The 13,994-nt window shown below is 33.4% G+C and overlaps 1 protein-coding gene across 6 annotated transcripts in view; it reads right to left on the minus strand.

Annotated features, from left to right (window-relative positions):
* The window catches only part of NUP98 (nucleoporin 98 and 96 precursor), an 81,703-nt gene that overhangs the window by 26,637 nt on the left and 41,072 nt on the right, over positions 1 to 13,994 (minus strand). For all 6 annotated transcript variants that reach the window (XM_015238498.3, XM_006203394.4, XM_031680930.2 and 3 more), the window contains 6 exons: positions 13,204 to 13,337; positions 10,278 to 10,465; positions 6,876 to 6,992; positions 5,415 to 5,710; positions 2,949 to 3,062; positions 2,143 to 2,281 (listed from right to left, as the gene is read on the minus strand). In XM_015238498.3, the coding sequence (XP_015093984.1) occupies positions 2,143 to 2,281; positions 2,949 to 3,062; positions 5,415 to 5,710; positions 6,876 to 6,992; positions 10,278 to 10,465; positions 13,204 to 13,337 (988 nt within the window). The remainder of the gene's footprint in view (positions 1 to 2,142; positions 2,282 to 2,948; positions 3,063 to 5,414; positions 5,711 to 6,875; positions 6,993 to 10,277; positions 10,466 to 13,203; positions 13,338 to 13,994) is intronic.

Below are 13,994 nucleotides of genomic sequence, written 5' to 3' on the forward strand. Positions count from 1 at the left end.
CGTTACTTTTCTTTTATAGTAAACTCCTAAAGGGTGTGATAGCTCACTGTGGTTTAAATTTGCATTTCCCTAATTATTAGCAATGTTGAGCATCTTTTTTATTTTTACTATTTGCTGCCTATGCATTTAGAGTTGGGCCTAGGAAATCCTTGTCCAATATGCTGTGAAACTTCTCCAATGCCTTATTCTAAGAGTTTTATGGTTTTAAGTCTTATGTTTAGGTCTTTGATTCATTTAATTTTTATATACAGCGTAAGGTAAGGGTCTAACTTCATTCTTCTTCACATGGATATTCAGTTTTTCCAAAAATATTTGTTGAAGAGATTGTTCTCTTCCCATCTCATGGTCTCGGCAAGCTTACAGAAAATCATTTAATCATATATGTGGCTATCTGTGGTACTGGTGAGATTCTGTATAAAATGAGGATGAATTTTTCTATTTCTGAAAGAAATGTAACTGGTCAGGGGGAAGTATAACTCAGTGGTAGAGCGTGTGCTTAGCATGTACGAGGTCCTGGGTTTAATCCCCAGTACCTCCACTAAAATAAATAAATAAAAACCTAACCCCCCCCCCAAAAAAGACTGACTAAATAAATAATTAATTAAAAAATCTTTTTTTTAAAAAAAGGACATGCAACTGGGATTTTGATAGGGATCGTATTACATCAGTAGATTGCTTTGGGTAAAACGGACATTCTAACAATTTTAAGTCTTTTAATCCATGAGCATGGGCTATCTTCCCATTTATTTGTCTTCCAATTTCTCTCAGCAATGTTTTATAGATTTCAGTGTACAAGTCTTTTGACTCCTTGGTTAACTTTATTCCTAAGTATTTTATTCTTTTTGATGTTACTGTAAATCAAACTGCTTAACTTCCTTTTCAGATAATTCATTGCTAGTGTACAGAAACTCAACTGATTTTTTTGTGTTGATTTTACATCCTGCTACCTTGCTCAATTTGTTTATTAGCTATATGTTTTTTGTGGAATCTTCAGGCTTTCTATGCATAAGATTTTGTCATCAGTGAACAGAGATAATTTTACTTCTTTCTTTCCAATTTGAATGTCTTTTTTTTTTTAATTTAATTGCTTTTGCTAGGACTTCCAGTATTATGTTGAATGGAGGAGGCAAAACTCAGCATCCTTGTCTTATTCCTGATTCCACAAGAAAAGCTTTCAGTCTTTCACTACTGAGTATGATATTCACTGTGGGTTTTTCAAATATGGCCTTTATTATGCTGAGGTAGTTTCCTTCTATCTCTGTTTTGTTCAGTGTTTTTATCATGAAAGAGTGTTGAACTTTGTTAAAAATGCTTTTCTGCATCAATTGAGATATCATGTGGTTTTCTTCCTTCATTCTATAAATGTGGTTCCTTATATTCATCAATTTTTGTAGTTAAGCCATCTGTACATTCCAGAAATAAATCTGATTTGGTCATGGTGTATAATCCTTTCAATGTACTGTTGAATTCTATTTGCTAGTATTTTGTTGAGGGTGTTTACATCAATATTCAAAGATATTTGTCTGTAGTTCTGCTTTGGAATGAGGGTAATGCTTGATTCACAGAATTAGTTAGGAAGTGTTCCCTCCTCAATTTTTTGGAAGAGTTTGAGGAGAAGTGACATGAATTCTTCTTTAAATGCTTGGTAGAATTCACCAGTGAAATAATCTGGTCCAGCATATGGAGTTGGGGAGCTGATTACTAACTCAATCTCCTTGTTAGTTATAGGGCTGTTCAGATTTTCACTCTCTTCATGACTCAATCTTGGTAAATTGTGAACATAAATCATTTTAACTACGGCCCTTTAACCTGTGGAAAAAGATATTAGAAGCTACTATCTCATACTAAAATATAGAGAAAGAGTGAAGCATGGCCACAGCAGAAATAAGAAAATGAATACTATTAAAAAGTATTTTTGGAAACTAATAATTGGACCTGATAATATTATAAAAAAGGAGTCAAAAAAGTCAGTGTAGCATTTATCACTTATATTTTTAAACAAAAGTAGACAGACAATAATCATACACTTTTCAGTAAGTCAAAAAAGGCAAGCTGCAAAAAATTTATAACACAAATTTGTGCTAACGGAGAAAAAATTGTGATTTAGCTGATTATTTTCTAAATATGTAAATAAATTCATACCTATTTAGTCCTTCACCCACAGGTGGTTTTTGGTTATCATCTAAATAGACAATCACTTCTTTCCTTCGGATATGCACAATATCATCTAAATTTAGATTTGTCAAATTCACTTCTCCTTCAAAATAGATTGAACCATAACCTATAAGGCAGAGTAAACAGTTAAAAACTTATCCTGTATAGAGGGCAAATATCTACTAGCAAGCAGTTTAAACATTAATCAATGTTTTAAATCATCTAGCAACACTTTGAATGGGTTATTTCATCTAAAATAAGTATTAGGTGATATCAAATACAGTGTTAACCTGATTTAACATATGCATTTTCACAGCACTTGTGTTATCCTCGAAACAGCCCTTAAAAATCTCTTCCCAAGTATCTGTACTGCTGCTAAATAAACAACCCTTAGCCCCAGCCTGCAGTATGAATTAAAATACCCAAATCCTTCTTTTAGTGTTAAAATACAGCAAGACGAGATTTTTTTACCCAAGAAAATTAAATCCGTAATAACTTAATATGAAGTTGAACCTAAATATCACCCATCTCTTGTCAACAATTCAATTTTCTCACTTAGTATTTCTTGCTATTTACAGTATTTTCTTTAATTGTTGAAAACTGCAGTAGGTCAAATACTTACCAAAGAATGTTACAAGGTTCTAGTCTTATTTTGTTACTTGTCAATCAGCAACTAGTCACGCCAAGGTGGGTCCAAATGTAGGCAAAACACAAATTCAACTATCAAGAGCTTCCTTTACTTAACTACAGAAATAAGGTGTAGCTCTCTGGCTTATCCACTAACTCATACTCACCTTTACGACCAATAGTGAAGTCAGAGACGATGCACTCTCCTTTATCATTGGTAATTTTAGCAAGGTCATCCATGGATGGAATAGTATAGTAACCAACCTTAGTGAGAACAATGCCTATGATAAAAGAAACAGAATATAGTATTAGTTGTGACTGTCCTTAATTAGAGAATATTCAGTAATATTCATTTCACTTTTTCCTTTTAAAAAATTTCCTACAAAAAGGATAATTTAAAAAACAACCTGAAATAATTGGAACTAAATTTTTATGTAAAGAGAAAATATACTGAAATAAAGCATTTTTCCAAACTGGTTTTCTAAGAAACACTACTCCTGGGAGAAACCTTTTTTTTTTTTTTTAAAAAAAAGCTTTCTGGTCAAATAAGTTTGGGGAACATGCACAAGATAGTATATTACAGGTTATGAACCCCCCCAAATCTATTTAACCTTACTTAATCCAGTGTTTCCAAGACTTAACTGATCACAGAATCCTTTACAAATGACACCCATAAACATACTGCACTATGAAAGGCATTCCATAGAATACATTTCTGCAAAAGACTTATTTTTTCTTTTATTTTACACATGGAAGATGCCCAAATCCAGGATTTTGTCTTATACAGTAATTCAGTGGTAGAGGTGGAACTAAAACTCCAAACCCAATACTTTGTTTTATATCTTGTCTTCATAAACCTCTTGTATCTTTCAAATTTACATCTCCAAATTGAGAGCTAAAATCAAGATGAAAAGTCCTACATGAGAAAGTTCCACAGACAAATGTAAACCTAAAGGTTTATATTACCATTCTTTTAAAAAGTATTAACTAGGTAGATTTCTGAAGAAATAAAAGAAAACATAGTACAGGTATGTTTGTTCAATCACTCCTTGTTCCATTTATAGGTAGACATCATGCTAACTTGCTCTCTGAGAGAGAAAGAGCTTAAGGCTAATATAAGATCAAATTCCAGCCTCCAGTAAGGCCCATTCATGGTTAACTTGCTTCTCTATGCACAAGGTTTTGAGGCTGTAAGAGTAACCCTAGGAATGGAATTCTAAATTGGGAGGTAGTGAACAAGGTCAATGAGAAAACTAGAAAGACTAATATGTAGTATCATAATGAATTCACGTAAATGTATAAACACAAATACACTTGGGATTCTTAATGTGAAAGTATAAAGTTTTTCCTTAGGGCACCAAGTGACTAGAAGATAGAAATGAAGGCAGTGAGATAATCAGATATAGAGTAATTTCACAGACACATCAAGAAAAACTGTAAAATAACCCCAATGTTCACTAACAGAATGGAGAAACCAAATGTGTCACATTCATATAATGAAATACTACTCAGCAATAAAAAGAATTAACTGTCAGTAAGTATACAACATGGATAAAATTTCATAAAAATTAGAGTCAAAAAGAGTATGTATAACATGATTTCATTTATATGAAATTCAAGAATAGGCAAAACTGGGGGGAGGGTACAGCTCAGTGGTAGAGTGTGTGTTTAGCATGCATGAAGTCCTGAGTTCATTTCCCAGTACTGCCATTAAAATAAGTAAGTGAACCTAACTACCTCCTCTCCCTCCAAAAACAAACACAAAATTAAAAAAAAAAAAAAAAAAGAATAAGCAAAACTAATCTATGTGACAGAAACCAGGCTGTGGTTGGCTTCTGGAGACAGGGACACAAAGGAACTTTCCAGGATGAAAGAAATATTCTATCTCTTGATTAACTACTGGATACTTGAGAATATATATGTCAAAATTCACTGAAATGCACATTTAAGATCTAGGCACCTCACTATAATAAATTGCACCTCAGCTTTTAAAAATGGGGGGAGGGGAAATGACATTCATCAAAACCCAAATGAGACGTTAAATCAACACAGAAAAAAGGCAAATTTTAAGCATCTGATCAACATATTACAATTTTGCAGTTTATACTAGTTGTTTCATGGCTTAGTTGGGAAAAACTAATCAGTTCATTGTTGGGAGCAAAAAAAGAAAAGCACAAAACTGAGGTGATAATAAATAACCATAGCAACCACTAACATATGAATCCATATACTAGTCAGGCATTATGGTTTACATGCTTAATCTACTTGAATCTCAAAAACCTCATATGATAAGTAATTACTGCTATCATTTTAATTAAAAAACCAATAAGCAATCTATGTAAGATTATAAGGCTAGGAAAAGTTATGAGAATAGTCTCTGTGGCTATAAAATATGATATATTTAAATTATACCAGGATACTTAATGAGTATTAACTACACCACAAGTACAAAATATGAATTATAAATCAACCAAAGCACTACTGAAAAGTGTTTAAATGTTAACTTCCATAAAATGCAATAAAAAAGATTTAAAAGTTCAGAAAGCTGAGTTCTACTATGTTGAAAACCTGTGACAAACAAGAGGTCACAAAAGACTGGTAAGAGATTACTCATGTGAGGATCTGAGTCTGACCTGCTGGATGCATATTGTAAGTATTTTCTATTTCTTCTCGGTCATCCTGCAGTGACTCCTCATGAAAAGAGGTCTCTTCACTGCTTCCTTCCAGCCCATTTCGCAAGGCAGCACGCATGTTTAATGCAACAATGGTGTCATCCACATTGTTGCTGCTGTTATGTTTATTTCCAGCACTCTCTGGGGTTTGAGGAATGGGTTTGGCAATAGGGTTAGTATAAAAACGTGACACAAGAGAATCATCATCTCCATCCTGCTGATGGTTCTCATCAACTGGTTTGCTCAGAAAACTGAATCTGAAAAGGGAGAAAATAAAAAATACCTTAGCCCCTTGTAATAGTAGTAGTAACAATGATAGCAGTCAACCATTACTAAGCCTTTACTAAGTATCTTGCACTGTTCTAGCTTATTCCATGTATTAAAAGTTCTTATAATAATCTTGTAAACAATAGGTTACTATCATTCTATTTTATAGAAAACTCACAGAAAAATAACTTGTCAAAGGTCACAGAAAAATAATCACTATAAAATCTGGCTATAGATTCCATGCAAAACTGAAATATTTTCATGAATGAATGAGTGAATGTGAGCATTCCAATTTTTAGTTGGGGGTGTGTGTGTGCACGCTCTGCTATGTGGGGGTCAAAGAATCAGTGGTGAATTTCAAAATAAAAAACTGAATTTTTAGATTTTTAATAGCAAGGTATTAGAATTCAGCAAGGTATTGGAAAATGCTTCATTAATGAAAAATCAAAATTTTTATCCAAAGAGAAGAAAACAGGAGTGCAAGGACATATATACAAGGATTTTTCACTGAAGCATAATTCTAAATATAGGAATACCAAAATAATCTAAATGACCTCCACTAGAGGACTGACTGAATTATCTTACATTCACAATAGTTACAGCATCATTAAAGATGGGACAGATTATTCATATCAATGTGGAAAGGTGCTGATAATAAAATAAGTGGAAATAAGCAGGTTACAGATTATATCATTCATGCATAATCTCTAAAAACCCTAAGAATATATACCAAATTATTAAAGATTAGTGTATACACCTGCACTTCTTCCTTTATGTATTTCTCTACTGGGTGTTTTTGGTTGTTGTTTAGTTGGTTACAACTATGTATCACATTAATAATGATCACAAACAAAATATCCCTTATTTTTAGGGGGGCAAGGGGTGTCATATGCATGCTAACTCTGTCCAAAATGACATACATAGATAACAAAACAGTTTTGCAGAAATAAATTAGAAAAACAATCATTTTAAGGGATAAAGTACTCAAGAAGCAAAAACGACATAATTTCCAGGTGCTCATGTGCTGTAATACTTCTATGCAATATTCACCAAACTTCATAAATTTTCACAGCATGAGTCAATTTTAAGCTCAGAATCTCTTCAAAACGAGAACAGGGCTCTCTACCAGAAATAACCCAAAGCAGAATTGTTTACCTCTCTCCATTTTCTGGAAAATCAGACGGTGAAGCTAGATCTTCTGAATCACGATTAACAGGAGAGAAGAGATTGCTATTATTAAGGTTTTTCAAAACCAGCTTCTTAATGCTCTTCCTATAATCAGAGACCAAAGGAAAAAAAGAACTCAGACACACATAATTAGGTCACAGACATTATCTTGAAACCTGGAGTCGAAAAGGGCACTCTTACTCAACTCACATCTCTCTAAAACTGACCTCACAAGTTCAATTCACAAACTTTTCCCATCAATACATAATCAGAACATAAAATCTCAAACATATTACACTGCAGTGTTTGGCAGAATAAGCGAAGCACATCAAAACCAAGTAAGGAAATCCCCTTGAAAACATTCTAACTTTTCTGAACTTCCTGAGCACTTTGCCCAGACACTAGTTTACTTATCACACTATGTTGTATATTTCAATTATTTCTCTACATGTCTTTTCTCTCTTTAAGTATTTTCTTTTTCTTTTTTGGCAGTCAAGATTTATGCCTGCTCCTCCATAGAACTTGGCATGCTGCCTTGAAGGAAAATAGGAGAATGGGCATTTGTTGATTAAATGAGGAAGATTTCTTTAAAAAAAAAGAGCAGTAAAAAACCCTGATATCTAATGATGCAAATGATCACAAATACCTGAAGTGTTTAGGTTTGTGTATACAGTAGGTTTACTTGAGGCAAGAACCTCTACAGTAAACAAGCTTTAGGCAGAAGAGCACGTAAGATATTTTTTTCAAAATTTTATTGTTTATTGAAGTGTAGTTGATTTACAATGTTAGTTTGAGGTGTATAGCAAAGCAATTCAGATATATATACATATATCTGAAAAAAACATATTTTTAGGATTATAAGATATCTTAATTAACCTCCACTTAGGCACTGAGAGCCAACTAGATAGTGAAAAATGACTGTACTAGCAACCTAGGGAGACAGTGGCACAGGGAGATGTCTGGTATTTGGGGTTACTTTTCTCCTGGGAACTTTTGTGATTCCAAGAGGAAGGCTAAGAGCCTGATGGTGCACTTGACAGTCTTGTGGAACCAGGGAGACACAGACTGAGCCACCAAGGTGATGGGGCACTAGTGAATGCCACTTGTATTGTGTTGGGACCTGGAAAGTCTTTACCACTGAAGATAAAAGAGGACTAAAAGTAAAAAGCAGGTGGCCCTAAGTTCAGCTTTGACTCATTTCAATAAGCACCCATCATAAAAAAAACCTCTGAACATTAATATCATCATCGTTGAACTCCAATTACTGCCACAGTTTTCTGCCAAGAAGATAAATGGCCAATAACCCCATGATAAGATATGCAACATTACTAATCAAAAAGGAAATGTAAATTACAAACATGAGGTACCACTTCACATCCACTAGTATGGCTATGATAAACATAGCAGACCAACCAGAATATAACAAGTGCTGATAAGAATATGGAGAAAATAGAAACACTGTGCAATGCTGGTAGAAATGTAAAATGGTACAGCTGCTATAGACAACAGTTTGGCAATTCTTTAAAAGGTTAAATACAGAATTAATGTAGGACCAAACAATTCCAGTCCTAGGAATATACCCAACAGAACTGAAGCCAGGGACTCAGATATTTGTATACTAACATTCGTAGCAGCACTATTTGCATAGCTAAAAGGTAAAAACAACCTAAATGTTCACCAACAGACAAATGGATAAACAAAATGAGATATCTACAACAGATTCTGGATAATTCTTAAAGGTACAACAAAGATCTGCTGATGGTTTAGATATGGAATGTATGAAAAAAGTCAATGATGATTCCAAAGTTTTGCCTGAGCAACTAGAGTGATAGAAATGCAATTACCTGCAATAAGGAAGGTTTTTAGGTGAAGGAGCTTTAAGGTGGAAGATCAGGAGCTCAGATGTTGGATATATTAATTTTGAAATGTCTATTAGACATGCAAGTAGAGATGTTGAGTAGGGCTACATATAAGAATTTAAAGTACAGGAGGGAGGTCCAGGCTGGAGATAAAAAATTATTAGCCTATAGATATTTTAAAAGTCCTGAATTAAATTAATCACTTTGAAGCATAAAGATAAAGATATTTGAAGAGTAAAGATAAAGTGATCAAGAACTGGGCCGAGGGACATTTCAATTTTAAGAGGCCACGAAAAAGAGCAACCACTAAGGTAGGAATAAAACAGGAAAATGTGGGGTTCCTGGAAGTCATTCAAAGGAAATCAAGGAAGAGGGACAGAATAACTGTATAAGTACTTCTGATACATTAAATAAAGACTGTTAAGAGCAACATCACAGAAGTGGAAGCTGAGAAGGGGACATGGTATTAAGAGCAAAATGTGTGCCTTTGCACTCCAATCTCTTCTATTTGTATATCATACTTGTAAATCCTAAGACCTGGAGAAACTGCCCTTAAAGTTGCTGATCTGACGATCGGATTGAAAAAGGTGCATCTAAGCCCTTTTATCTACTCTGTACCAAACAATTTGCTAAATGCTGGGGACATAAACATGAATAATACACAAGTCACTGCCTTCAAAATAATCCAACAATGTTTTAAGAAATGTATAAATTGGACTTTCTATCTTTTCTGAAGAAGCAGCCCAACATATTTTTAAGGGGGAAAAAAGGAATGATGACAAAGAATTGCAAGCGGTAAATTCCCACTTCTCTCTAATGCTTTAAAACAAAAACAAAGGAAAACAAAAAACCCTTTTCTTTCTGATTAGAAAAGTATTTGATGTTTAAAAATAAATAAAAAGCCTATGTGTGCATGTGTATATATGTTTAGCTATGTCTCCAGAAAAACAAATCTAGAAATGAAATGCCCTGAAATACTTACCAGATGTTAACTACTGTTAACAGTTTGGTATGTATTTTTCTCTAGTTTTTTCCCTGTGTATACATATCAACACTCTACAGCATGTTTGCTCTAATGCATACTTTAAGCATAATTTTCAATGTTTACCAACAACTCTTCTATATACTTTCCTGAAGTTATTTTCTGTGTAATTATTTAATTTATTATTTATTTAATATCTGTAGGTATGGGAATTAAAACAAATATCCCTATAGTTTTTTTTTTCTTAAATTGGTTTGGCCAATTTGAGTTGTAAGAAAATAGTGTATTCTGTTTGAAGTAAAATTATGTAAGCACTAATTTCTCAAAAACAAAACCAAGTAACATGCACATGCAAAACTAGAAGTATATTAACCAAAACATTTTTATGTTAACTATGATTACCCCGGGAATGATCAAGTCATTTTTATTCTTCTTCATGATATTCCATTTTTTTTCAAATTAAAAAGACTGTATAACATTTGTAGCACATTTAAGTAAATAGTTTTATACTTAGTTTATATTAATATTTTACATTTAACAAAAACTCACTTGGGCATGAATGCTCCATTGGCTAAGGATGGTTCGTCGTCATCCAGTCCATCAAAGAGATGTGACTTGGCTGTGCCTGTTGTTTGTAAAGCCTTTGGTCGGACTCTGGTGGCAGGGCGGGGTGTCAGTTTATAATGAGTAGGTGTTGTGAGAGCCTTTTGGGCTGCTGGATTTGTTGGTTTCAACCTCTGAAAAAAAAAAAAAAGACACTATGAATTCATCTACAAAACAGAAACAGACTTGCAGACTCAGTAAACAACCTTATGGTTGCTGGGGAAGGGATAAATTTGGGAGTTTGAGATTTGTAAACGTTAGCCACTATATATAAAAACAGATTAAAAATAAGTTTCTTCTTTATAGCACAGGGAACTATGTTCAGTATCTTGTAATAACCTCTAATGGAAAAAAATATATAAACGAATATATGCATGTATATGCATGACTGGGATATTGTGCCGTACACCAGAGACTGACACACTATAACTGACAGTACTTCAGTTAAAAAAAATCATAATACTAGAGTTCAAACTTCATCTCTGCCATTCACCTACTACATACCTTTTGGAATCTTGGCTCCCAGAACACCCAACTTTGTACATATGTGTGAATGCTAGTGCGAATGCTAACTGAACTGCCTATTTCTCTATAATTGATTTTTATTCATCTCTCCAGACCCCACTTCAATGGATTTGTCTGATTTGTTTAAAAATGTAATTGAGATACTGCATTTGAAGTGCTTTGTAAATCAAAATGTACTAACAGAACATATTAATGTACTTTGTGCATTTCTCTCCATCTTACAAAAGAGAGCAGCCTGCAATTGTTTTGTTTTCTAAAACAAAGATAGTATTTTTATTCATTTTAAGAAAATATCAAAAATTTCTAAGCCTAATTATTTTTCAATTAAACCAAAAATCTTATGCTTCAAGAAAAACTGAGGCACAGCCATGAATGTACAGGTATGATCTTCCTAACTAGACAGAAAACTCTTAGATAAGAACTTATTTATTTTCATTTTGTATCCTCAGTGCTGAACACAATGACTAGCAAATATTTAGGGACCTAAAATTATGTTCCTTGAACAGGTCAACATATAATTGTCATCTAATTACAGCCTATGTTTACACAGCACTTTAAAAAGCACTTTATTTTTTTAACCATAAATTATTTATTAATTAAAAAAGAAAAACTCAAGTATAGTCAGTTTACAATATCCTGTTAATTTCTGGTGTAAAAAGCACTCTAACTTCGTATTTTGCTTCTCATTAAATCTGGTTACAGGTTCAATTTAAGGACCAGCTGAGATACTCAGCCATAAAAAAGAATGAAACCTTGCCATCTGTGACAACATTGATGGACCCTGAGGGTATTATGCTACATGAAATAAAATGGAAAAAATAGTACACAATTTCACTTACACGTGGAATCTGAAAAAAACAAATGAACAGGGGGAGGGTTTAGCTCAAGTGGTAGAGCGCATACTAAGCATGCATGAGGTCCTGGGTTCAATCCCCAGTATCTCCTCTAAAAATAAATAAATCTAATTACCTCCTCCCCCCAAAGTAAAATAATTAAAATAATACAATAATAAATAAAAAACAAATGAACAAACATAACTCAACAGAAATAGTCACAGATACAGAGAACAAAAAGGAGGTTGCCAGAAAACAGCAGAGTGGGGGGAGGAAAGAAATAAGGGAGACTAACAGGTACAAACTTCGAGTTGCCAAATAAATGAGTCATAGGTATGAAATGTATAGTGCAGGGAATATAGTAAATAACTATGTAATAATCTCATTGTGGTGACAGACAGTAACCAGACTTATAATGGTGACTGATTCTGAAATGCATAAAAATATCAAATCAGTATGTTGTGTAACAGAAACTAACGTAATGTTGTAGGTCAGTTACACTTCAAAAACAAACAAACCCATAGACAAAGAGATCAGATTTATGGTTACCACAGGCAGGGGGTTGGAGGATGGGGAATTAGATGAAGACATTCAAAAGGTACAAACTTCCAGTTATAAGATAAATTAAGTACTAGGGATGTAATGTACAACATAATACAATTAACACTCCTGTATGTTTTATATAGGAAAGCTGTTAAGAAGACTGTTATAGAGAGCAAATCCTAAGAGTTCTTATCACAAGGGAAAATATATTTTTCTCTATTTCCTCAATTTATATTTTTCTCTATTTCCTCAATTTTCTATCTATATGAGATTATGGATGTTCATTAAACTTACTGTAATAATCACTTCATGATGTATCTAAGTACACTATGCTGTACACCTTAAAGTTACACAGTACTGTTTGTCACTTATATCTTAATAAAACTGTAAAAGAAAAGAACAGGCTGAGGACTAAATGAGATGATATAAATGACTGAATAATAATTTCTATATACTGAGCAACTTTAATTCTGAACACTGAACAGTAATGCTATTCCCAGTTTACAGATGAAACACACTGAAGAGAGGCAAAAAGAGATGCCCAACATCTCACAGAATGTAAGTGGTAAAACAAGGATTAAACAGACCAAAGACTACTTTTAATGCCACACCAAACACAGTGAGCAGAAGATCATTTCTAAAGCCTAAGAGATTAAGACAAAGTCATACAGAAATTAGGAGAAAATATTTTTAACTTGCCACTTGAGCCTTAGTTTGTTCAACTATAAAATGTGGATAGTATCTGATGACAAGTCGCAGCCTTCCTCTCCTGTCTAATACTCATTTCACTGTTTGTCATGCTGCCTTCTAGACACAAAAATAATTTATCCTCTGGCTTGGTAAGAGCATAATGTGTCATAAAAACTTAATTACATCCAACTTTGCTTGGCTATATAACTAAGAAGCTGCATTCTGCTACTGAGTTTCTCCTACTCTGAGAACAGATTTTATAGAAACATCCTTATATTTACCTCTTCTTTCTTCTTAGGGTCTGACATGGGATTCCGGAAGAGAGGAGAGTCTCCAAAAGGTGAATATGTCAGACTGTTGATGTGCTGTTGGAGAACAGCCTGCTGGGCAGCAGAGGCATTTGGATCTGTCAAAGCTTTTTTAAAAAGAAAAGAAAAAGCAAGATGTTAGTTCAAGGACCCAGTGCTTTGAATCAAGAGAACTCAAGACTCTTTTTGGTGATATACTCTTCAAAATGTTCAGACTAACTCAAAGGCATTACTGGCGGGGGCAGACAAGCAAAGAGTGAAGAAAACCAACAATCAAATAAACAAAGGCCAAAGATACAAGGAGGCATTCCATAAGAGACAACACAAGTAAAATTGTACTTAGGTGTTTTATTGCTAATAATGATAGAAAGTAAATCAAAACAACCTTGAAGAAATATTTTATATCTCCCTCATTATCAATGTCACAGTTGTATAAAAAGGGATGCAGTCTGACTTCTAGGCAAATTGGTTTAATCTGTCTAAAAGTAACATTATGACAGCACACAGAGCAAGTATTGTTTTTATATTTTTTAACCTAATAATTTCAATAATGAAAATTTAACCCAAGGACGTAATTAAACTAGAAAGAAAACAAAGAAATGTTTGTAATTTTTCCTGAACATTATCTGTAATAGTGAAGAGTTGGAAACAACCTATGTCAACATTAAGTTAACAGTTGCAAAAATCATGATTCATCTACATGGTGGATTAAGTAGTTACTAAAAACAACACTGTTTTTACTGTGGAAATAAGTATCTTTGATT

Source organism: Vicugna pacos, chromosome 10 (assembly GCF_048564905.1).
Source record: "Vicugna pacos chromosome 10, VicPac4, whole genome shotgun sequence".
NCBI lineage: Eukaryota > Metazoa > Chordata > Mammalia > Artiodactyla > Camelidae > Vicugna > Vicugna pacos.